This window comes from Vidua chalybeata, chromosome 2, assembly GCF_026979565.1.
Source record: "Vidua chalybeata isolate OUT-0048 chromosome 2, bVidCha1 merged haplotype, whole genome shotgun sequence".
In the NCBI taxonomy this organism is placed as follows: domain Eukaryota; kingdom Metazoa; phylum Chordata; class Aves; order Passeriformes; family Viduidae; genus Vidua; species Vidua chalybeata.
This window is the reverse complement of record NC_071531.1, coordinates 70,657,126-70,682,527: the sequence shown is the minus strand read 5'-3', so window position 1 is coordinate 70,682,527 and position 25,402 is coordinate 70,657,126. Positions and strand designations below refer to the sequence as shown.

Genomic DNA, 25,402 nt, shown 5'->3' with positions numbered 1-25,402 from the left:
AGTGATTACAACATGTCAGGATTAAAAATTTGAGTCCTGCTCAGAAACGTATATGCAACTGGTATGTTCTAAACATAGATTCCTTTGGGTTTTGTTCTGGGACAAAAATCAAAACCACTTTTCAGGATTTATTGTTTAATCATTAACTTCTGGGCAATTGGTAAATTTGTTACTGTTACAATTGCTGATTTTCCACTGGGAAAAAAAAAAGCGCAAAGTTAAAGTTCAACCATAAGTATTGAGTTTGCCCATGCCAATCAAACAAGAGACAAGCCATTACAATGTCTCACTAAATTGTTCTCCGGATAATTGCCTTAGCAATATCAAGGAGTTAGATACAAGACTGGTAGATCCATTAATACAATTTAGATTCTCTAGCATAGCAAGGTTCAAAACAGCCTTGAATCATTGCATCCTTATCAGACTAGCAAGAGGTAGACCTGTCACCATGCCTTCTGGTGGAATGACCCAGCAAGAGCTGCAAGGTAAGGAAACAGAAAATCTTCCTGCTGATCACTTGAAAAGGAAGCAATGGAGAAAGAAAATAGCAGGAGTTCCTGTGCAGGAACATGTCTACCAGTTCCTGTTGGAGCAGGCCTATTCAGTGTCTGATTAGAATGATTGAAGTTCATTGTTGATATATGAAATGCAAACAGACAAATGAAAACCCCTAAACAAGCAAACAAAACCCCTCCCCATCTCTTCTCCTGAGCTCCTTAGAGCTTTGTTCTACCCAGAAGTTGTACCAATTTTCCAATTCACTGCCATCTTATGGCATTTCAGAGAGATAACACCTCAGTAATTTCTCTCGGACACTTGACGTATTCAGGCAATCTCCCTGGGCACTTGCACATCACAGAGACATGGCAGCTGTAAAACTGCCCCATGCATCCAGACTTGGAACAATATTGATGCTTGGGATGCTGAATTATAATGGCGTGTGAAAACTGATCATTAAAACGTCAATTCTATTTATATTTGCAGATTCTAAAGGGAGGTCATTTCATCAGCCAAGGGGCCAAAAATAAATATGGACTTTGCAATGTTGTCAAAAGAGAATCTTTCAGTCTAAAAAAGCAACCAGCTCATTCATGACTCTCACAAATGGTTTTAATTGTCTGTCCATTTTTGAAATTGAGGATGAAAGCTTAATATATGCCCTTATTGTGTGTTTAGGGTTTTTCTGAGAGTAGTCTTAGTTAAGAAAAGAATCTATGAAAAGACCAACAGAAATTGAAGGTGCTTTATGCTTTTCCATCCCCTCAAATACATCACAATTTTCCTTTAAAACACAGTTGTGGTTTCCTGGTGGATGAGAAGATGCTACAACTTGAATGGACAGGCTTTGGAGACTTGGTTGCTTAATTATGAAATGGAAATATGTGCAGGATTGCCAAATGAAATACTGCAGCTGGGATTTTTGTAATATGCATTCCCCCTGTGGATGGGTAGGTTTGGTATTCAGAAAAGTGTTATTAGCAGCAACGAAGTTGTGGTTTTGGTATTGAAGAGGAAACAGGGTGATTTTAAAGAAATAAACCAGATAAAGGTTTACCAGATAAAGGAGGACAAGCACAAATTTATTTTCATGAAGTAGCTTGTTCTCTGTAAGTAAATGAAGTTGATTTCCCATTTTTATTATCAGGTTGTAGACTCATTACAAAGCTTTAAGGGACACTTTTCAAATGGGCACCACCAGTATAAATTATGCATCGGTCTGATTTTTATGTACCACTATCATGACTAACAGCAAATGCTGAAAAACAAAGAGCTCACCCTGCCCCCACCTGCTGTTTTTCAGACTGCCAACTTTTTCAAGAAACAAAGCTCGGCTGTCTCTCCTAAGTCAGTTCTCCTGTTTATATAGTAATTTGAAATAACTTTGTCAGAAAATAAGAAAATGTGATTTGTGTTAGCATTTTGATGCCCAAAGCCAGAAAAAATAATTACTGGAATGCCTGGTGGTACATTTCAGGTACAAGAGAGCTGGCCACTGCCTGGTGGCATATTTACTTTTTTGTTTTATGTAAGAATGCTCTTCAGAGAGCTAACCCAATCTGTAACCCTAATTTTTGCCAACTGCTCTGCCAAACGGGAGAGAAAATGTCATTTTCACTGTTGGCAGCTCATTGAAGGTGTGTCTAAGTAACAATTGACACAGTGGTGTCTCAGAGGGGGACTGGAACGATGAGTATGGTAGGGTGGCTGCAGGAGCACTCCTATGCTGTGACTTCAGTGTCTCTTAGCCCTTGCTAGGGCACACCACTCTCACCTGTCAGGTTCCCAGCTGTACAGAGCTGCACAGGTAGATCCTGAAGAATCAAACCTTAAACAGTCCCATGGCCTTTGTAGTGGGTAAAACCACTCATCATTTATCAGGCAGGAAAAAAGGCTTCCAGCAAGCCAACCACCCCAGGGCAAGCAAAGTGCTGAACAGGATCATTTTGAGAGACTGGGTTTGTTTTTGGCTTTGGAAAACAGCTCTTGTAAAGGATAAATTTCAGCTGCCTTTGGCCAGGTCTTTGTTTGGTCACATAGCAATGGTGTTCAGAACAGGGCTGCAAAAAAAGTAAATCTGGCAATATTTTGATGCCTTAAAAGAAAACAGCAGTCTTAGTCTCTAACACTGGCAAAATATGTTTCTGCTAGTCCAAGTTATTTTGTTTGTGGTATAAACTATTCTGGCAAGAGCAGTTTTTTTTTTGTTTTGTTTTGTTTTTTTTTTTTTTTTTTAATGGCATAAGCAAGCGGTGCTCAGTTTTTGCTGATGTCTGCCGAGTAAATTCACTGAGTTCACAGCAGGCAGCAGTGCTTCAGTGCTGGCTGTGCCAGGGCTGGGAGCTGCTGCCCCCAGGGATGCTCCAGAGAGCCCTGAAGGACAAGTTCTTCCAGAACAGTACCTGGAACTCCAGCCAGGGCCAAGCTCAATCTACTTATGGTGGCAGTGGGACCTAACTCTGAGGTTGTTTAGTGCCTCAATACAAACTGTGTTTCCTGTGAGGGAGCCTTGCTGTTAACAGCTGAATTGGAAGGACTTTCTATGAGAGCCTTGATCTTCTTTCCCCTGCTTGGCCCAGTTTGTGCAGAATGGGTTCACCATCGCTTCATGAACATGACTGTTCCAGCCTCTCGTCTCCTGCCAGAAAGCTGCAGACAGACTGTTCATTCACAGGAGCCTGTCGTGACCAGGCAAAAGGGAATGGCTTCAAACTGAAAGAGGGTAGGGTTAGATTAGATACTCAGAAGAAATTCTTTACATGAGGGTGGTGAGACACTGGAACAGGCTACACGGAGCAGCTGTGGCTGCCCCATCCCTAGAAATGTTCAAGGCCAGGTTGGATGGGCTTGGAGCAACCTGGTCTAGTGGAAGGTGTCCCTGCCTATATGGCAGGGGGGTGGGAACCGAGGGGTCTTGAAGAGCCGTTCCAACCCAAACCATTCTATGATTCTATGACAGCACTGCGCGCGTCAGTGCCATTTCTTTCACCGCTCAATGAAGCAGAACCGCAACACCTATGTACCTGACGGCTTTTAGGCACAAACCCCACGATTTCCAGTTTCCTTTCGCGCTGCCCCAAACACGCTCCCGGCGGGACGGGCCGCGGGGGCGCGCCTGAGGGGCGGTGCCCGGCCGCGCTGCGCATGCGCGCTGCCCTCCCCCGGCCCCCACAGAGGTGAGCGGCCGTGCCCCGTCGGGAGCGGGCGCGCCCGTGGCCTCGCGCCTCGCGATTGGTCCCCTGCAGGCAGCCTCATCGCCGCCAGCCAATCGCAGCCCGCGACCGCTCTCCGCCTCGGGCTGCGGCTTGAAGACGTCCCAGGGCTGGGTGACGGAGGCAGCGCGCCCCCTGATTGGCTCTCCCTCCTCGGCTCCACTCGGGTTGGCCCGGCGATGGCCGGAAGAGAGCCCTCCTTTCCATTGGCCACCCGCCCGCGCTGCTAGGGCGGCGGCGGCGTGCTCCGATTGGGTCTCCGCTTCACTTCGGGGAGAATCGGTCGCGCCCGCGGTGGTTCTGTGATTGGTTCCGGCCGGTTACAGGCATTCTTGTAACCGCCTCAGGATTGGTCCCGATAAGGCTCGGGCGTTTCCGTAACGGCCTCGGGCCGGGGGCTCGCGGGCGCGCCGGGTTCTTCGGCCGGGTATTCACAGACGGCGCTTACGGCTGCTCCGCAGCGTGGGGCGGCGGCGGGCACAGGCGGCTGCGCGGCTTTGGCGCACGCACAGAGCGCAGCGGCGGGAGCCCGGCACGCAGCGGAGGGAGCAGCAGGGACAAAGGGACTGATCGGCAGGAACGGGGAGGGGGGCCCGGCGGGAGACTTCAGCCGGGCGGACGAGTCCTATGTGCCTTGGGCGCCTGGGGAAGCAGCAGCAAAAGCAGCAACCGCCGCCAGCGCTCTGAAGCCGGGCTGAGGAGGAGCAGGAAAACCGCCGCCGTCATGGCCCGTGCCGTCGTCGCCGGCCGCCGCCCGCAGTGCAGCGTGCCCTGCCTGAGCCGCCGCCAGCTGCCCGTGCGGGCGCAATGAGCGGCCGCACCGCCGGAGCCGCCGCCGCCTCAGCGCCGCACTGAGCAGCAGCGTCAGCGAGCAGCGAGGCCGCCCGACCGCCTCACCCCCCTCCGCGCGCCGCGGATCCCGCCGCCACCACCGGATCCTATTGCGCCTGGTTGCCGCATCGCCTCCGCTCGGCGGTGCCCCGAGATCCCTCCGCCAGGGAAAAAAATAGTTCCGTTGCCTGCCGCCTCCCTCAGAGGCGAGGGAGAAGGAGAGGAACGGGGAGGGGGGAAGGAAGAGAAGGAAGAAAAAGAAGAAAAGGGAAAAAAAAAAGAGATAAAGCAAATAAAAGGAGAGAAACGCGGCGGCGGCGGGATCGGAGGAGCCGGGCCGTGAGCCTCCGCCCCATGTGACTGGCGCCCGGGGTGGGGGCAGCGAGGCCCAGCGAACCCCCCTCGCTCGGGAGCGGCGCCGGGGGGAGGCGGCTCTCGGACCCACCGGCGCGGCCGGGAAGGATGGTCGTGTGAGGAGCGGGCGGCGTGAGGAGGAGCAGGAGGAGGCAGGAGAAGAAGAAGCAGCCGCCGGGCGACAGAGACCGAGAGGGGAGGGGGCTTCCCCGGGGGGGGAAGGGGGGGTCCCGGCGTTTCATGTGGCGCGTCCCACCCGTCTCCTACAGCTGAGCGAGCGAGGGAGCGGCAGGCGGGCCCGCCGGGGCGAGGCGGAGGGCGAAGGCAGGAAGAGGAGAGAGGTGATCGCCGTTGGGGCAGAGCGGGAGAGACCATGTCCGGGCGGCCCAGGACCACCTCCTTCGCGGAGAGCTGCAAGCCGGTGCAGCAGCCCTCGGCCTTCGGCAGCATGAAAGTCAGCCGTGAGTATCCTGCCCTCCTCGGGTTGGGGGGTGAGGGCTGGGGAGGCTGCCCCCGCCCTTCGCCCAGGCGGGGAGCGGCGGAGGGAGCCTGGCCCCAGCCCCGGCCTCGGCAGCTCCTTTCTCTCCCCTTCCCCCCCCATTAACCTTGAATAGGCGCACGCCGCCGCTCCGTTCGGGGCCTGCTGGACGGAAAATCCCGATGGGTTTGTCCTCGTCCTTAGCTCCTGGTCGCTGCCAGCGGCCTCTGCCTCATTAAAAAGCCATTTTTCCCCCCTTTGTGAAACGGATTGGGAGCTCCGTAGTCTCTATTTCCTTTTCATTTCCCCCCTCCTCCCACCGAAAGGAGGAAACGAATTGCGGGCACACAGGTATGACCGTGACATTCACGTTCATTATGTATATTTTTGAATTTTTTGTTTTAAAGCACTCCTGGCTGTTAAGGGGAGAGAGCATGGAAGGTTTTTCCATGCACCCGTAGATCGGGTGTGAGCACCTTGTAGTCCAGCCCATTAAAAAAAAAAAAAAAAAGGAGGGGGAGGGGAGCTTACAAAAGGTGTCTCTAATATCCTCCAGGCTCTGGTAAAATGCTCAGAAGAAGGCGCATAAGAAAATGCTTATTTTGAAATAACTGCTCCATGGGCTCACATGTCAAGCTTGGCATTCTTTTTCCAATTTTCTGATCAGAGGAATATTTTTTAAGAATGAGGCCTGTGCTTTATTCTGCACAGACATGTCAGAAATGCTTAATGTGTGCCCATTCTTCGTATTCTATCCGATGGGGTTAGCTAGTTTATGGGAATTAAAAATGTGAATTAAACCTGAACAAATGTTCTGTGCTGATACAAAAAGGCCCGGTTCTGAGTTGCTGTAGATCAGCTATGTGCTTATCATATGGAATTTCTTTACTCCTGACTTGAATATGCTCACATTAAGACCTGAATTGTTCTTCCAGATTCATATGAACAGTGTAGTTTTTAGAGATATTTTCTTTTTTCTTACGGAAATGCAGGATGACATTTTTATTGGACCAGGAATGCTCAATATGCATTCCCATTCGATTGATCTATTTGATATTCGTGTAAAGCCACACCTGAGATGGCTCTGTGGGTACATGCCTGCATCCAACGAAGGGGCTAGTGTGTTTCATGCCAAAGCACTGGGAGATTGAGAGCTTTTTGACAGATGAGAAATTTTGATAGCTTTTTTGTACTGAAATGTCTTCCACTGTTGTTGAAGCCTTGAAGAGAGCATTTGGCTCAGGGGCTGTAGTCCACCTTATAACTGCATGATCAGTGTGCCAGCAGCCCTCCAAAAACCATGGGTGCAGTTAACCCATCTTAGCAGCACGACAGTTTAGGTTTGATCAGGTCCAGCATTAGTATTTATTAAGGATTATTGATCTGTACGGAGGAGAACTGTGGGTGACTCCATTTTAATTTACTGGCTTACTTTATGTGCCTGTGGAATGGAAAGCAGGTCTTGTTGGTCAGTATTTCTGCAGGTGGCTGTCTAAACCAAGTGAGACCTCAGCCTGTCATACTCAGCAATGAAATTTGTCTTATTCAGGCTCTGCAGCTTGATTCTTGAAAGGTCATTGATGCTCCTTCCACGTTTATTTGAGGTCAAAGACTAGACAGATGCTTGCCTTTGAAGAGGGTGCTAACTGATGCAGACTAACAAGTTTGCAAATATGATTCAATCCCAAGTGTATAACACTGAGGGAGAAACAAAGGCCGTAACATAAAGCGCATGCACTTGTGATAACCCCCCCAGTCTCTCTAGTCATGTGCTCCTGGTCCTTCTGCTGTCTGGAAAAAAATGTCAGAACAAAGCAAGAGAACCACATTCAAGGATTCTGTGGGAAGCGCAGTTTCTATTTTCAGTTAATCCAGCCATGTAAGACAGCCTGGGAAGTTAACTTTTTTATTTGCATTTTAAGTGAGAAAAATTCCAGGGTGTCAAAAAAGGTTTTATTTTTTTTTTGGTTAGCAGAGTCTTGGTAACAACACATGATGTTAGCAAGATGTGTATTGCCAGTGTGGAGTGCTTGTATGGTGAACAGAGTTAGGTCGGTTCTTTCATTTTGATTTATATTTATAGGCTGATACTTGGTTATCTTCTGAACTAGTTTTGGTTAAAGCTGGGACAAAAGAGTCCTTGTGAGGAAGGTGAAAATAGATGGATTGGTATCTTCTGAGTGTCTGGGACATCTTTATTGCTTCTGTCTTGGTGTGGGTCTTTGGAAGCAAAACCTGACTTGTTTGGTGTCAGCCTTTTTGCTGTCATTTGTAAGGAGGGGTGAAATCAGATGATGAAGTCACTCTTGTTCTGATGTCTGTTGCAGCTATTGCTTTTCCTGGCTGAGTGCTGCAACAGTTACCTAGGAAGGATAGATTTAAGGGATGAGAAAAGGATTCATAAAATACTGGAGGAGGGTTCATTGTTCCTTGTGTTTCCTGGGAGGAGCAGAACTAGAACTGTACTGTGATTGCACTTCTTCCCAAGTTATATGGGGAGGAAAGCGTGAGCAAGGATTTTTCATCTCTTGGCAGTTGAATTTACGATACTTTGTTCTCAGAAGTTGGTAACTGAATGAAGCCTTGAATGGAAGGATGGGGGTTTACCAACAGCTGCTTCTCCTTTGGCTGTTGGGAAAAATGCCTTCTCATGCATGCTGCTCTCATTGCTCTGTCAGGGATGTTACAAGGATTTTAACATCTCTGCAACAGTAGGAACCCTGTGGCCTTCATGTATCTCTTTCAAGCCATACATCTGTCTTCTGAAATCTAACTATTTTTATTTCTCTATTTATATTTTGGTAGTTGGGAAATCACTCAACCATATGGATTTCTACATTGAAATAGTTCTCAAATAGGGTATTTTTTGTGTGGGTCTGTGTTGCTGGGTCTGTAGGCTTTCCCTGAACAAAAAAAAAGAAGCATGTGTATACTCCTTGTGTTAAGCCTGTCCCTCAAAAGGAGGGAGCTAGGCTTCCAGTTTTCCACTTGCTGATACTATCAACCTGCTCATTATAGTAGGAGAAGAGATGGGAGCTTAAAGTTTTCTTTTGTTCTTCAGCTAGTTGCTCTTACACTGCTTACAGATGTACCTTGTTTCTCAAATGGGACAAAAATAATCCTGAAATACAAAGGGTAGTCATGCAACACATTACTAAAAATATCAGTATAAAAATAGAAGTCTCAAAGCTTGTAGTTTGAGAATTTTCATCTAATAACTGTAGAATTGATGCTTTTTTTTTTTTTTTTTCCTTCTCTGAGCTTCTGGGAAATATATGTGTTTCAAGTAACACCAAGTCCTTGCAGACAGCAGTACTTATTGTAACTGTAGCCAATTGTCTTGATGGCCTGCAGTAAATAATGTCTTGGCTAACACTTGCCATGAAGAGTTTTTGCTTTATGTGTGAGTGTCATGGGTCTGTAATTGGTTATACAGGATTTGTCAACTCAGAGGGTGAGGAAGGCAGTTTTATTTGCTTTAGCTAATTCTGATGTTGACCACATACTCCTGGTTGCAAAATCTAAAAGACAGTCTTGTAATAATTCATTTTGGACTCTGTGGAAGAATGTTTCAGTGGTGCCAAACTTGGGGTTTGTTGAAGTTTTTCTTTTCTTCTTAGATTCACTGGTTTTTTTTCTGTATTGTAAAATCTCCTGAAAGCACAATAGCTTGGTAAGCCTATATTGCTGTGTATTGTTCACACAGAGTGGGATGGCTCTTCAAAAGTCATTCATGAAGGAATAAAGTCTGTAAGTTTGTTGCTCTTAGTAGCTATTCCACAAACCACAACATAAAAGGGACTGCTTTTTAGGTACCAGTGGTGTCTAGGTGACAGTTTAGTTTAATGCTCTGTGGTGTCCAGGTAGGTGTGTGGGAAGAGCCTTGGAAAAGGGCACCCTGGGCGCCTTCAGTGAGAAGGAATGAGTGGGGCTGTTGAAACTGGCAAAACGATTGAGATAATACCACCTGGTGTTTCTCAACCCAGTTAGGGTAGGGCCCTCTCTATTGCTTTGATAGCAGTTTCTCCCTAATAGGTTTGTGAAACTGAAAGCTGCCCATCCTGCTTTCCTTGCTGGAGAGAGGAAAATCACTCCCTTCCAGAAGCTTGCTGGGTGTTATGTGTCTGGCCATCCCTCATCCTAGCCCTGTCCAGCTTTCTGACTGCTGCTGGGTGAGCAGCTTTCCTCATTCTTAGATTGGAAAAAAATGCATGGAGGGGGTCAGCTAATGAACATGTGTGCCTGAGTGGAAAGTGTTTCATGTTACAGTGGCCCAAAGCTGTGCCTTGTAGTCTGAAAAGGAATAGAACTGTCTGCTGTACTTAATTCTGATGCTGACAGACTCTTTCCTCTTTATCCATACCATTAGCTAGTTGAGCATTCCATTTCTGTTCTGCACATTTCTTCTTCCCTACACTGCTTCTTGGAGGTGATCCCCTCTTGTATTACCCCTTGATTCACCTTCTGTATTTCCTAGCAATATTGGAACTGTCTTGTTCATCTGTTTACACAGCTGTGGCTTATGGAGTGTATTCCTTGCCTGTATGCATCCTGGCTCTGGATGCTCTGGTATCACAAGCAGTGCCAGGGAGATGAGAAAAGCTGAAGACCACCCCACATCCTGGAGAGTTTCCCCCTATTGCTCCAAGAGAGTTCTTTAATTTTCTTGTATTCTATCTTTAAGAGCTGTTTTAGATAAAATATAAAGGAATTTTCCAATATTGCTGTTCACTGCTGTACTCATCGCAGATCTTCACAATGGTAATGAATCTGTGGGATATTGGCTGTTGCTGTTCCCTCAGCCCATGCTCTGTCTTAAACTGGAAGGATGGCTGAAGAAGATTCTGAAAGTGTACAGGGTATCTGTGTGCAAAAAGCCTGCAGTTAAAGCTTTGTGCTGCAATCAGCTGTAGCATTTTCTGAAATGAATTAATGCTAAACCCCTTGGTTATTTGAACGCAGTAGCTAAACTCTGCCAGGTGCTTGGAGAACACTTGAAGCCTCTTGGTTCAAGCCACTGGAGTATTTTAGTTTTAAATGACCGAGTCCCATTTTAAATTGAAAAGTCTGTTACCTCTGAATTTTGAGAAATTTTTGTAGACAACTTAAAACTTGAATATTATTCTGGAGTTCTCTCCCTTTAGATTTCGTTAAAAAAATTTAAAAATCAACTTTACTCTGAGGACTTTTAGTCACCCATAGCTAGTGTGGGAAGTGCTAAAGTGGCTGTCTCCTGTAGCAGCGATATGGCTGGTGGAGTTACTTGGCTGCTTTCTGAATTTAATGAGCATCAGCCTGGAGCAGCCTTGAAAGACAAACAAAACTTTTAAAGTAAGGCATCTAGGAAAAGGAGAATATTGAAAGTTTGAATGCCTCACAGAATATCCAAGTCCATGCAAAATTAAAACATTTGTCTTTTCAGAACTTCTTTCAGAAAGCTGCACAGATAGGTGATATTTTATTTATGTATGTTGAAAATAAATGCCAATTACAACATTTACAATGTGACAAGAAAAAATACTCTTTCAGCCATAAAGGCTCAAAACCCGCAGTGGATTTACAGGTCAGACCCCCTTTCTTCAGATGCAAAACCAGAAACTCCCTTGTCACTTCCCATCCTACAGAGACTGTTTCCAAAATGCTGCATGCTGCCATTGCAGGAGGTGTAAGTTTGGAGGCATAGTGGTCTATGCCAGTTTATTTTTTTGAATTTATTTAAAATGTAACCGCTTGAGTGCACTGTAGCAATCTGATCTTGAGGTAAGAAAGGTGTGAGATGTGGTAGCAAGATGCAGGTCTGTGAGAAATGGCTACAACATCATGGTCATGCTCAGACAGATGTTCCTGGTCAGTGCTGCTGGATCTCATTAAACAGAAGTCTAAAATGAATGTCTACCTGAAGCTTTTGCAAACTGGATTTGGTTAACAGCGATTTGTTTTCACCACCTGTTCAGAATCCTTCCAGCCCCCATAGATGATAGCTTACCATGCCCCAGAGAGAGGGTCATTATTTAGGTGTTTTCCATGTAAAAGGTGCATATTTGACTCAGTCCTATAGGTGTTGCTGCGTGATGTTTTGTCGGACAGTAGGAGAGGCGAGATGATGGTATTTCAATAGGAAATCCATGTAGGAGACCTTTCTGAAAGCAGTCCTGTATCACTCTCTGAGAATTGTCAAAAATATGAATGCCCAGAAGTCATACTGCTGGGCCTCTAAAAGAAGTGGACAGTGATTTTTTTCTTGTATGTTCAGTGCTATCAAAGAATCTTTTCATTAGGTGCTCTTGCCACAGATGGCTTGTCTGTTGTTCAGAAAAGGAAATAAAGCAAAGCAGTTCACTCTGTACTTTTATCTCTTGCAGACAGGAAGTAGATCTAAGCATTTAAGGCAATTTGTGTTCTCACCTAGTCTTATAATGGAAGAAAGGAAAGTTGTAAGATAGCTTGTCAATGTCAAGAACTCGGGGCTTTTTTTTTTTTTTTTTTTTTTTTTTTTTTTTTTTTTTTTTTTTTTAACAAAAGCCATACAGCAACAGCTCATTCTGAAGGGATGGCTCCAGTCCTTGCCAGGAGCTTTGCTGTGTCTCTGTAACAAGGGACTATGTATTTTCTGTCTTGGTTTCACCAGCTGAGGGAGGGGCTGTTAAATGTATATCAATGCTAGTGCTTCCTGCTCAGGTGAAAGTGGGCTGGCAGTTATCTTCTATGTTGACTAATTTCTAGATGAGTTCCAGGGTTTCTGTGTGGGTGATACAGAGTCAGGTTACTTGAAGGATCAGTGTTATGGGGCTGCAGTGGGCCTTGGTCCCTGCCATAGGAAATTCACTTTAGCTTGTACAGAAGTGAGAACACACAGCTAAGAAAAATACACCTTTATAGCTTTGTAATATGTCTAAATAGGGCTGAGTTTCTCTTTCTTTGAAGGATATAATAACCAATGTAGCATTGGTGAAAGTATTTTTGTGTCTGGAAAATGTCTCTTAAACTTGATATGTCACAAAAATGTGTAATGATATAGTTACATTGCTTGACGTATCTTTTCAGGCAGCTGGACTGAGTTGGAGAAACATTTTAGTAGTCCAAATGCCTGACAGTAGATGATCATAATAGGAGACCTGCTGATCAAAAGGGAAAGGGAGGATATTTCTTATTGTTGCCACTGGATAAGCAATGCTGTGGAGGGTATATAGGACTTAGAAATTCTGGCCCTGCAGTGTGCTGTTGTATGCACATGAGGGTAAATGTTTGACTGCAGCTGCAAAAATTGCCAGTCTTTTGGGTCAGAGCACTTAGAAGGAGAAAAGTTGGGTGTTGGCTCTGAAGTTATAACCAGAAGGGAAGCAGCAGCTGAATTTTTCCATCCAAGGCAGACTTCTTACAGCCACATCATCTCTTTTGACTTTTTTAGTAGGAATATAATTCTTGTCAGATACAATCCCTGTAGCTCATAGTAATATCTTTTGCCAGGAATGCAGGCAATTGTTTAATTTTCAAACAGGCCAAGAATATGTTTTGCAGAAAGATAAACTGTGACTGTTGCTGCAGAGAAGAATTTGTTTTTTCTTGCTGTGTAGAAAGAGGAAAACTATTTAGTCACAGTTGATAGTGTCAATCTGGTTTTTTGATTCACACCCTCCTGTAAACATTTACATAGAGCATACAATGCTATTTGTACCCCATCTCATCTGCTTAGTTGTTTTAAGTATCTATTTAAGAAAAGCAGCACAATGAATTGACCTGTGTGAGCAGGTTTCCTAGAGGGAGGAAGGGGTCACAAATTCATCAGCCTAAATAAACGGAATATTTGGATGTTGGCCAAGTAAATGTGAATCATTTGGCACAGATCTGTATCCCCATGAATGAAGCCCATAACCATAAATATATTTCCTCAATTTGTGGGGTTCAGTATCAGCATCAGAAAAAAATGTTTTGTGCCTCACTTAGAGAACGAAAGTTTTCTGGCAGGGCAACATCTCTGCAGGTGAGTAGATGAAATGTTTTGTTTTCTTTATATATACAATTGCTCAGTTGAAACCTAAAGAAGCAGAAAATACTGTTGTCCTTGAGAAGAATGTATCTGTTGACCATTTCACTTCCAATCTTTCCGTCTTACTTGTGGTCATGTGTACTGCCTTGTGAGCCACGGGTATGTATAGTCATGCACCATAGCAGTTGCAAGTTAATTGTTTTTCTTGGTGTTCCTCAGAGAATAGAACCTTCCTAATCAAATTCCAGTTTTAGAGACTTTGGAATAGATTTACCAGTATGTTTTAGTAACCATAGTGGATCGCAGATTTGATCTGAGTCTTGGGGAAATGTTTTAGAGGCCCATGGAAAGCTAGGTGATGTTTTTCTGTTTGTCTGGGTTTTCTAGTGAAACATCTATTAAGTGTACTAGAGACAAAAGCATATGGTTTGTGTGGAGTGGGAGAACTTCGCTATTCCAGAAATTGTGGACCCAATCTTCAGATGATATTGATGAGTGAGAGGGCAGGGAAAGCTTTAATTGCAACTCCTAAAATAAGGTACTGCCAGTTTTAGATTGAGCTCAGCTTTAAACTTGCTCTTCCTTGATCAGTGCAGTGGGCATGAGTTGGTTTGGGATTGTGTATAGTTTGTTATTCAGGTGACATGGGGATGGCAGTTGAGTTCGATGGACTCTTCGCATGCACAAGTAAAGTTCGCCAGCAGGAATGTCTGAATGTCATTCAAGCAATCAGAGTATGTTTCAGAAATGTATTGGGCTTAATGGAAGATCTTAGGGGAATGAAAACTGCCAAATCTGCAAGTCTCTTCTATTTTGGGATAGATTCAACTTCAGTGGACTATAGTTTCCCTTCATCTAGAGTAGCTGGCTTTCCGTGTCCATGAAAGCTGACAAGGTTCAAGCATGACAAGTGACATGGATCTCTGACAGCAAAAGAACAGTGGCTGTTTTCCCAGGTGGCATATTTGAAATGCTTGTGGGATTTTGGAGACAGGTAGAGAGATTCATGAGGCAACAAGCAACATTTTCTGTTTGGTGTCAATGCCTTGGCTTTAAGCAATAGCTTGTGAATTTATTTTTTTTCTCTAATAACCCAGGCTATTTTTTCAGTGGTAATGTTTGAGCAGTTAATGATTGACTGTAAATATTTATTACAGTGGACCAACCCTAAAAGGAAGTAGTGCAGAAATGTTTATGCTGTGTCTATAACTTTTAATAATTATGATACTTCAGAAATATTTACTGAAACAATGACACTGTCTGCATTTCAAAATACCTGGTGAAAGCTCAATTTTTATTCTTACGTTGTGGCATAATTGCAAAATATAAATGTTTTCTAGCATTCGTTTAAAACATGTAGTATCTACATATGCTTTTTAGGGTTTTTTGTTATTGTAGGGCGGATTTTTTTTATTTAATCCTTTTTTCTTTTAAGTGAAGAGCAAGTGGAATTATGAAGGTGTTCCTGGTAGACTATTTCAAAATCAATAGATTCTAACTGAGAAAAGTCATGTTAAGTTGTCCTCCAGCAGCTCCTTTTGCTCTATTACTTTTTACATGTATTTGATTATAGAAAGACACACTTGCATGGTCAGAAATATGGTATGAAGGGGAGGAGATGATCTAGAGTTCTGAGATCTGGAATTTAAATGTAGGCCACATGTGAAGGCTTCTGCTTTAAAGCAGACTGCTCTACATGTATGATTGCAAAAGTTTATCTTTACATGCAAAAGTGCTCATGGTATTCTTGTCTGAGTATCTGGGAAGACTGGTAAGGTGTATGTTTTAACTTGCTTGTTCTGGTTACTCACTCTTCATGTGCAATCTTCTGTGCTGTGGTACTTTCAACTCTCCCAGTGTTCTTGTGCACTGCTGTGCTTCCAGTGAAGTTCTGAAGTTGTGGTGCATTGGGATTTGCTGCAGAGGTGAGCAGCCCTCATCTAGTACTTTACAGGTATGCCTTACACTTTTCAGACTTAAGATATGCTAGTGGGGGTAAAAAATGCCAAGGCTGCTAGGGATGGCATCTCTTGTGTGCAAAACATTTTTCTGGGAAATATGAGGAAGAAGTGTATGGAAAATGTATCAGTAGCCCGTTCAATTGTTGAACTGATGCAGGGTGTTTATGAAGTAAGGAGAACAAAAAGTTGATGGGTAGGACTCAGCTTTCTCAAAGAATGTTGTACATAGGCTATTCCAGTTTTGCTTTGAGACTATAGATGCAAGTTTTTATGACTGTATTTGAAAGCCATGTGATTTCTAAGAATAGTAGAGAATAAAGGCAAGTATTTCTAAAAATTCAGTTAATGTCCAGGATTTTGTCAGAAAAAGTGGTTAATAAAGGGAAAGGAATCTGTCTGTAGATGAAGAGGAATAATTAGCTTTCATCTGACACTGAAGAGAGCAGATATTCCTGAACTCCTGGGGATTTGTTCCTTGAAATCCATTGAATTTCTCTGGACATCTCTTGTACTGTTGAACTTTGATTTCTTGTTTTGTCTGTGTTAATATAAAACCATCTCGTACTTAAACATTCAGTGAGTCAAATAATGGTTATTTGATAATTTTTGTTTTCTGCAACTTCTTCAAACCTAACTTGGAGTTATTCTGTGTGTGGAAACAGCTGTGCCATATGTATTACTAATTTTTGTGCTTAGGTGCAAAGTAAGTCATTAAACATTAAATATACAACTACCTCAAAATATGTTTCCCCCATTTTAAAATGAAGATATAAAGAGCTAGTGCAATAATTCTTACATTCTACCAGATTTATAAATTGTATCTGGAATGTTCTCCCTTGTGAAATGTACCTCTTTGGATGTCTGGGGGTAGACTGTATAGAGTGTAACTCTTTAAATGTGAAAAATGGAGTGAAACTATAGTGACATTATTGGAAGCTGGGCAGTCTGACTTGAGAGTTGGTGTCCCTACTGAAGGTTCAAGAGTGTATTTCTTCTCTAGGACACAGAAGAGTAGGCTGGTGCAGTTATGAATCACTTTTGCTTCAACTTGGCATAGATTTAAGGAAAAAACTACTCCTTTGTGCTACTAGCATAAAGAGCTGCAGACCTTCAGAAGTTGTTCAGAAATGCCCTTTCAAAAAATATTGTGCTCTTCAGATTCTTACAAACTGACCCATCCCATGGCTATTCTTTGAAGAAAAGGATATGTAGACCACATGAATGAAACCTCTTAAAAGATCAGCCATGGATTGTGCTGGTAAATGGAGTCAGCTATGTGGCATGAAAGTGCTTGTTTAAAAACACATCATCCACTAAAACCGTCAGATGTCTACTTTTATGGAATACTGTTATTTTTTTTTCCTCCAGTGATTTTGTCACTGCATCATTTTCATTTCTTTGGCTTTATGCAGGTGAGAGCGTTTAGTTCCCTTAAACTGATGTTGGATGTGGGTGACAACATGCAGTGCTGGAAACTGTGTAATTTATTGTTAGGTAAAATTACTGAATGTGCTTAAAATGGGCAGCATTATATATATATATACACAAAATTCAAGGCAAATGTCTATATTCAGACCTCCTGTTAATGGCTTGGATGTTATTCTTTTGGGTGTTTCCTTATGTTAGCTGTCAAAGACAGGAAAGTGGATTAGGCAATGCCTTGATCTGACCCAGTATGTCTGTTCTTACAGATCTATATATTGTGTATGCTCACTTTCACAGCATTAATTACTTTATATATCATGGCAGAAAATATGACTTTTGTTTATCTAAGAACAGGTCTGCAGCCATTATAAAATAAATGTTCTTTGAAGTCAGGATTCGTGTCAAACCAGAAGGATGTGTAGAATCAGGCCTTCTGCACTTTTGTTTAGTGTAGTAGTAATGTTTTTTTGTGACTGATCTAATTAAAATTTCTAGACTTGTGGATTGTTCTATCAGAGGTGCTCCTAGGATTAAGGAGCACATGTTCAAAATTAGTTTAACCAAGTGGTACCCTAACTAGGATAAAATGTAGGAGGGCCTGATGTCATCTGTTATTCTTCAGTAAGGTTTGACTGTGCTGATAACAGGTTTGGGGGTAACTGGGACAGTAGGAGATCTGCAGAGAAGAATCTGGAGTCAGGTATTTGCACAGTGGCCATAAGTCAATCAATGCTGGAGAACTAGCAAATCTTTTACTGGATGTGTTGATGGCAATGTTGTGTAAAATACATGGAGTTAGCCTTCCCACTTCTTGGCATGCTAATGAGCTAATGTACAGCTCCTGGTTTTTGTATTGTACTGGAAGAACAGTTGCAGGTGAGGAAAATGGTCAGAGGTCTAAAAAAAGTGCTTTAGAGGAACTTTCAGTTTCCCCTAAAGAAACTGAGGTGCTTTAGTGCTATTAGGGGAAAACTAAAAACCCTTTGGATGATTTTTTTTTTTTTTTTGAGAAGGCGGAAAGGAGATTTCTTTTGATAATGTTCTTTCAATACATAAAAGATAGCTGGAAAGAAAAGACATCTCATCTTCCCTACTGGAGATGAGACTATTTGTAGGCTTAAATTGTAGCAAACACTATTTAAGCTAGTTAAGTCAACTCTTAAGAACAGGAGCACTGAAATAGATTAGGGAAGGCTGTCAGATTCCCAGTAGTGCCTGTTTGAAAAATGAAGATGCTTGCCAGGTAGTTTATATATAGAAGTTTGGAGAGATTTTAATTAAGACAGCCTGTAGTCCCTTATGGTATTACTTTATGTCATTTCAGTTATTTCTGCATGGTCTTGGGATGAATTTCAGTTACAGCACGCTGATCCTCTTGCTTCTCCCCTTGGGATGAGGTAGCCTTGTGTTGCTGGCAGCTTGCTGGCAGTTGGTGGATGTGGAGATAAGGATTTGTGAAACTGGTCACAGCTTTAACACTTAAAAGCAAGGTAGATTCCTAGAGAGGTCATCTAGTCCAGTCCCCTTGCAATGAGCAGGGACATCTTCAGCCACAGGTTGCACAGAGTCTTGTCCAATCTGACTTCAGAAGTTTCTGGAAATGGGGCACCCACCACCTTTCTGTTCCAGTGTTTCAACACCTTCATTATTAAAAAAAAAAAAAAAAAAAAAAAAAAATCTTTCCTATACCTAGACTCATAGAGCTTCCTCAGTCCTGGAGTTTAGGTAGATGTACTGTATTTGGAAAAGCAGTTGGGGTGTATTTTTAGTCAGGGGTTTAAATCTGCTCTGAATTTAATTTTTTTGTACAAGCATTGTTCAATTGAAAACTTGCTCTTTGGTAGCCTTGTACTGCAGTTGAGAACCACAGACTTTGTGGGGGATTTCTAGATCTTGCTTCATGTGGGTCCTGAGAAAAGCAATGCCTTCCTTCAATTTTTCATCCTGTGATTCTTCCTTCAACACAAAAGAATTTAGCACAAGTCAAGAACTACTCAGAGCTTCAGGCAGAGGCCAGGACCAAACTGCACTAGCTGCATAGGTACTAAGCTTATCTTAGAGGTGTCTGTCTGCTCCAACCAACTTAATAGTGTATTGATTTGGTATATAATGCCAGTGCAAGAAGAATATTCATCCATTAATATATAATTACTGTCTGTTCACAGCAGTTGCTTTAATGTAATAAAGGGACAAGTGTTTGAAGATTGTGTGTAGAAACCAGATGTTACACAGAACATGAACCAAGAAATAAAACACATTCTCAGTCTTGTACATTTGTGGAGTGTAGATAGTTGTTATATTATTTTCATTTTATTAGTCCAAAATGCAAAGATTCGAAGAGGATCTTCAAATGTTGCCTTTTATCACTTTATTATCTGAATTTTTCAGGGATTTTAATTGACTTATATGTAGCTATCTGGCAAGTAAGATGGATGTGTGAGTCTGTTAAGTCTAGAGTTGTCACATGAGAAACTATAAAGGTACTTAAGAGATGAAATGATCATCTGTATTGGTACATGGTTTCCCTTTTGATGCAGAAGCTTTGACTAGAACTAAACAAATGCTTTTTCTGTGCCTCGCAAAGCTATAGTCTTATTTTGTACACATGTGAAGTTACTGTGGAAGGTTGGAATCCTAAACTGTAAATACAACTGAATTGTAAAATTCTGTTGAGTCGTTGCTTCCATATTCCATGTGATTTTGAATGTGAAAAAGTTGATAAATGTCAAATTAATGTTTTTTTCCTTTTAATCTGCTCAAATAAAAGAGAAGAAATGGTAACTCACTAACCTTATGCCAAAGTCCTCGTAAGGTACAGTAGTAGTCCTGAATGCCTTTTATTTTTTCCATTTGAAATCTTTGGCTGATGGAAGGATTAGAAGGTTAGCTGTAAGTGAGGCTCTTGCTGGAGACAGTTGTACTTAATTTCTAGGCAGTGCTTGGCTTAAGGCTGTGCTTTAGTGTTTGATCTGACTTCAACATGCACAAAATAGTCCCATCTCTTAGATGGCTTAGACTGCCTGGGCGTACAGTTCTTTTTTTGTCTGCAGCTGTCATTATCTGAATGATGGAAGAGTTTACAACTTGTGTATTGTGGAAAACTTGTTCCCCTTCCCGGCTGGTAGCTGTGAGAGACTGGGATGCTTCTGCTGACATTCTTCAGCTTCAGTGCTGTGACAGCAACAAGAAAGCAACAAAGTAACCTGGCATCAGAAAAGGCAGGAAGGAAAGAAGTACAGTAGAGCCTAACCAAGTGGTCTTTTGGGTTATGGGAACCATTCAGATTGAGTTTTCTGAAAATGAGGCTTCAAAATAAATAATAACAATAAAATTAAATGCTTAAATCCCCTGTCTTCCCTGAACGTGGCTGGGAGTTTAGTATGCATTAGACGAGTATGAGGCAGTTGGTGAGCTAACTGAAATTTTAAGTTAATGCAGTTCTTATCATTAAAGTATCTTTCTCATGAAGAGGAAATGGAGAAAAGTGCTCCTTCCTCCCCTTCCATATTTGTAAAATACTAGTAAGATGTCTTTGTGTTTAAAGTCTCCTCTGGTTTAAATGGTCACATGTCACTTTCTTGGTCCTTTACATTTGTTGTACTTAGTATCCATTGAAACTGCAGGCAGCCAGAACTCTTGAATGGAATTCTCTGGAAAATGTTGTTTTTAATCTTTGCAATGCCAGAGTTTAGCTGATATTACATTCACAAGAAGGGTATTTTTTTTGTGAGTTTCAGTTCTGTGCAAATCGGTTTTACAAATACAAGAAAGTTTTTTTCAGGGAAAAGAGTAAGTGGAACAGCAAGCTTGAAAATGGGTCTGGTTTAAAGAATGCTGCAATGCACCTTTGGTTTAAATAAAGAAAGCAGTGAAAATTTGAAGTTTCATATCCTACCAATGTCTTAAATACATTTTTTGAACAGAACTTTTTGGATACTGTCTTGGTACCATTTTAGAGATGGTGGTAGAAGCATATGTAAGTGGGCTAAGTTTCTACATTTGGACTAAAATTGATGTGCAGATCAGTGGATCCAGCTGGGAAGTTTTTAATTAAGCATGCTAATTAAGTCATGTGATGTACCCAAAAGCAGCACTTTATTACAGGGGAGAAGAACAGTTTTCTTGGAGGCAAATGAAGGAGAAATATTTCATTGAGCCACTCTTCTAACTCCTGCCAGTGGGAAGAAAATATGGTGTCTAAAGTCACTCAAGAAAATTTGAATACAGAAGCAAAATTTATACTCTTTATTTTGCTGCATCTTGCCTTTTTCTGCTTTTAAACAGCCTTTAATATGGGACAGATTCTTACTTTTGCCAGTCCAGGTGTCTTAGAAATAGCGTGTTTTGGAGAGCCCATATGCTGAAAGCCTGGACAAGGTTCTGCACAAGGATGCTGGCATGAGCGGCACAGGTGAGCAGTATAGCTGTCAGGGTAATAAGTGATTGTGGTGGGTGTTCTGCAGTGGAGACAGGGAAATGAGCAGAGCTGAGCTGCAGCTCAGGATACATGTGGAGAACTAAACACCCACCTGATTACTTGGACTTCACAAAAGAGGAGTTCAATCTGAAACACCAGCTGGGATATCAGGGGAAAGGCGAATCATGAAGTGAAACTGATGATCTTTGTCTTAACTTTAGTAAAACAGTCAGATGTAAATGGTATTTTTTTCTCTGTAAGTACTATGGGGGCAGAGTGAGCAAACATTAATTGCTGCTTTTACTTCTCTCAAGTATGCTGCCTGTGTAAAAATAACAGCACTGAAGTTACAAAAGGATGTATTTTCTGCTGAAATGTCTCTATTTTCTTTTCTCCCCACCCAATGGAAAAGATTTTTTAGAATGTTTTTCCTCAAGAAAAACTATGCATCTTGAAGACTTGTCTTCACTTACATATACCCAGGGCTATACAATATAGCATCCTTCAGTAAAAGTTGCTGGACTTGAGAACCTAAAAGATATTTTTTACTTTTCCAATTATGGTAAGATATATGAGAAGTTAAAGCTGATAAGTTTTCATGATTTTATAACACTAACAACATAAACCCAACCTCAGACATGCTGAGTGTTCTGGTGTATATGGAAACATCCTTTGTTGTGGCTTGAAGAGAAAGCCTTGGTTGCTCTTGTTAAAGAACAATTGTGTGCCTTCATCCAGACCACTAAAGTGACTGAAATAAAGCTAAAGTGAATAAGCAGAAACATTCTAACGTAGTTATTCATGAACATGTATGAAATGTTTCTTTGTGGCTAGTAGTAACTAGAGAAGCCATGTAGTTTTATCAGATGTTGAATTGTCTTGGCTTGCATTGAGTTCAGGAATTTTCTATATCAGCAGACTTATTTTCCAGTTTCCTGTTTAGGATTTGAGACCTGTACAAAAAAAGCATTTTGTCTGTAGGATAATGTAAAATTTTCTCCTGAATTTTTTGTATTAGGAGAAAATAAAATAAACTCTTCGCTGTATTGAATTTGTCTGATTTGTTCAACTTTCCTACCATTCTGGAAGAGACTTTAATATTCTTTGCCATTGCCTCTAGCATATTAGGAATGCTCAAAGATAATTTAGGGGAATCCCCTTTTCATTTTCAAGTCCATAACTACCAGTGTTCTGGTTATAATCCAGGTTAGGGACTGAATGAGTATTATGCCAGGAACATGTATCAGTTGATGTTTAAGTTGCTTGTCACTGTCACTGTTTGTGCAGCCTGGTTGGAAGTTGGATTGTTTGACATTTAGAGGGGAGTTAGATGTAGTGTCTGACATGAAAGAATATACTGACTGGTACTGCATGTTAAAATGTAGTGGAAACCAGCTTGATTTGAAAGTACTGCAGGCATGCCTTACCTTCTGAATCTTAAGGTATTACAGTTAATTTTCTGCGGAATTCCTGAGATAAATGGGGTTATACTGTTAGAGCAGCCTCCTGTAAGCCATCAGTGTGACACCTTGGACTTTTAAATTCAGTGTTCAGAGTATTTTTGTACACATTTGTTGTATTGGAGAAAAATGGGCGAGAATACTTAAAAGTCATAATGAAGTTTTGATTTTTGGTTGGTTTATGCAAAGTACATGTCAGATTTTGTGCAGAATATCCTTATCAAAATTGTAAGCCTTATAAATGAAGGCAGTTAGATGAATTTACTTGAGTTCTGTTTTAAACAAAATTTTACTACTTAATCCAATTTTTTCTTTAGTAGTTTTTTGTATGGTTTGTTTTGTTTTTTTTTTTCTTCTTGTAAGTTATAAATTAAGTGCCTCTTCTTGCTTTTAGTGAAACAATATATTCTAGATGTGGATAGAAGAGTTCTTTCTCTGATCTTCTTGACCCGTTTTGTCAAAGGATTTTGTGAAGGGGGGAAAAAATTGAAACCAAAAGTGGTTTTGGTCAGAATGCCTCACCTATTTCCACTTGCTGTTCTCACATCCCTGACCTACTAACAGCAAAACCTTTTCTAGAAAGTTGTTTTTTTTTTTTTTTTTTTTTTTTTGTGAAGGTATTAGGCAAAAATCTTGGACAAGTTAAGATTGTTAGTGTTCAATGTGGTTGATTATGAAAATCTGTTTCATAATGCTTCTGCAGGTGAGGAGGTTCAGCATGATAAATGCCCAGACAAGAGCAACAAAAATTAATTTTGGCAGGGTCTTAACTCTAATCAAGTAGTAAAACATCAGTACAGTTTGTGCTGTTTCCAAGCATAGGTAGCCTTGATGAGCTTTTGTTTGGATCATGACTCACTAAACTTTTCTTTATTTCAAGTTCTGTTGGACTTGGATAAAAGTGCGTGCAAGTGTCTGTTTATCATGTTTTATTTATTTTTAATTCAGTGTTGAGATGTGCCACTTTGTGTTTTTATTAAGTATTTTTTCTTCTCTCTGTTGACTCTTCCTGCTATGGTTCTTTTGTATTGAACATTTTGGCTAAACTCATGGTTGTTGGTTTTGTTGTGGTTTTTCTTTCTCCAAGTGGCATTTCTTACATGGATAAGCACAGCTTCAAGAGGAATCGTTACAAGGAATTTCTGTTGCTGTTAAGTTCCTTTGGTAATGTGGAGTATGTTGTCCTTGGATGGTTGAGCTCAGTGCCTCAGCCAGTCTGGTGACAATGTTGTTGCTGGAACAGACACCTGCCTCTGATCCTACAGGATGCTACCAGATATGTAGTGCTGGGAAGCCCTACCATGAGCACAAGATTTACTTGTTGTAAATCTGCCTGTTCCATGAAAATAACATGCTTTTTCGGTCCTATCAAGTAGTCCAGAATTGTGTGCACTTTGTTTGTAGCAGATAAAAAGAAACTGGGATACACAAAAATGAAGCACCAGTTTAATATGCTCTTTGAGGAGGTTTCTGCTCTCTTGGTTATTGTGAAGCTTCAAGACTGCAGGCAGTGAAATTAATTGTATGTACAAGACAATCACTTGGTCATTTGAAGTAGCTTGATCACTGCAGGGTTGAGAAGAAGTTTGCTCAACTCTTGGCAGAACCCTTCGAAAACTTCTGTGAAGCCTGGCAAGTCATGGTTATGAGGTGTCAGCCTCTTCCAGTGCTGTCACATATGGTTTATAACTGGACGTAAACAGCCTTGAACTTCTAAACTCTGGCTTAAAGGCTTCTTGTTTGTTGTGGTGTTTTTTTTTTTTTTTTTTTTTGTGAAAACCAAAATGCTTAGCTTTTTTGATGTAGAACCATCTGGTTTAGTTCACCAAAGTACACCTGCAGGTGTAATCTGAGGTGCTAAGGCATTTAAGTTGCTGCATATATCTGAGGGTGATGTTCCATTTTGTAGTACGGCCATGAAATAACCACAGTTACTATGAAGGTGAGAAGTTTTGCATCTGAATTTTGTGTGTGGTCAACTGTGGCTCTCCTTGGTTTCCTCTGACTGCTAGTACATTTCCTGCTGGTGGCTCCAGAAAGAGGAATTGAGATAATTTTGCCTGTGTCTGTCTTTAAAATGTGAATTCAACTTAAATGATCATCTACACTCTAGGAATGGAACTGTTTATTTTGGCCTAATTTTGTAAGTATGCTTTGCCTTTTATTTGCTGACAAACTGGGCACTCAATCTGATTTTTATGTAAGAAAATTTATAACAAAAAAAATAAAAACTCTAATATTATTGGTTGATATTTGAAAATATAACATTTTAGATAAGCATTTTATTCTTTGAATAATTTCCAGTAAGAACTAGCTAGCTGCTTAATCTTGGTTGGAAGCAGACCAAGCACATGGTCTGTATGTCCCTCTGCTTCCAAATCTTGGCCTTCATGTTTTCTTGTGTGTTCAAACTCATTGTTTTGCCTCCATACTTCTCCCAGTATACACCCAAATTGGAGTTGTTGTCTTTGGCTGTGATTCAGGGCTCAGAATTTACTGTTTTACAGGGAAAAAAAAAAAAAAACCAACATGTTTCCACTCAGAATTCCTTGAATTATAATCTGGCTGCAGTACATTGTTCTGAATATGAGGCTAAAACTGTACTTAAATAAAAATGCCTGCCTTCAAAATTTCTTATTTTTCTCTCTTCCCAAAGGAAGTATAGTTACATTGCCATAACAAGCATTCTTCATTGTGGTACAGTAGTACTGGAAAAAACAGTGATTTTGAAAGTCAGTGATTATCTATAGGATAATAGATTTTTGTTTGATATGTTGGT

General features: G+C 41.6%; 1 protein-coding gene across 2 annotated transcripts in view; it reads left to right on the top strand.

Moving 5' to 3' along the window:
• Positions 1–5,175: 5,175 nt before the first annotated feature.
• The window catches only part of GSK3B (glycogen synthase kinase 3 beta), a 142,954-nt gene continuing 122,727 nt past the window's right edge, over positions 5,176–25,402 (top strand). Inside the window, exon 1 of one of the 2 annotated variants that reach the window (XM_053936528.1) lies at positions 5,176–5,356. In XM_053936528.1, coding sequence (XP_053792503.1) covers positions 5,269–5,356 — 88 coding nt within the window. In that variant the 5' untranslated portion in view covers positions 5,176–5,268. The remainder of the gene's footprint in view (positions 5,357–25,402) is intronic. The other variant, XM_053936529.1, reaches the window with a different exon arrangement.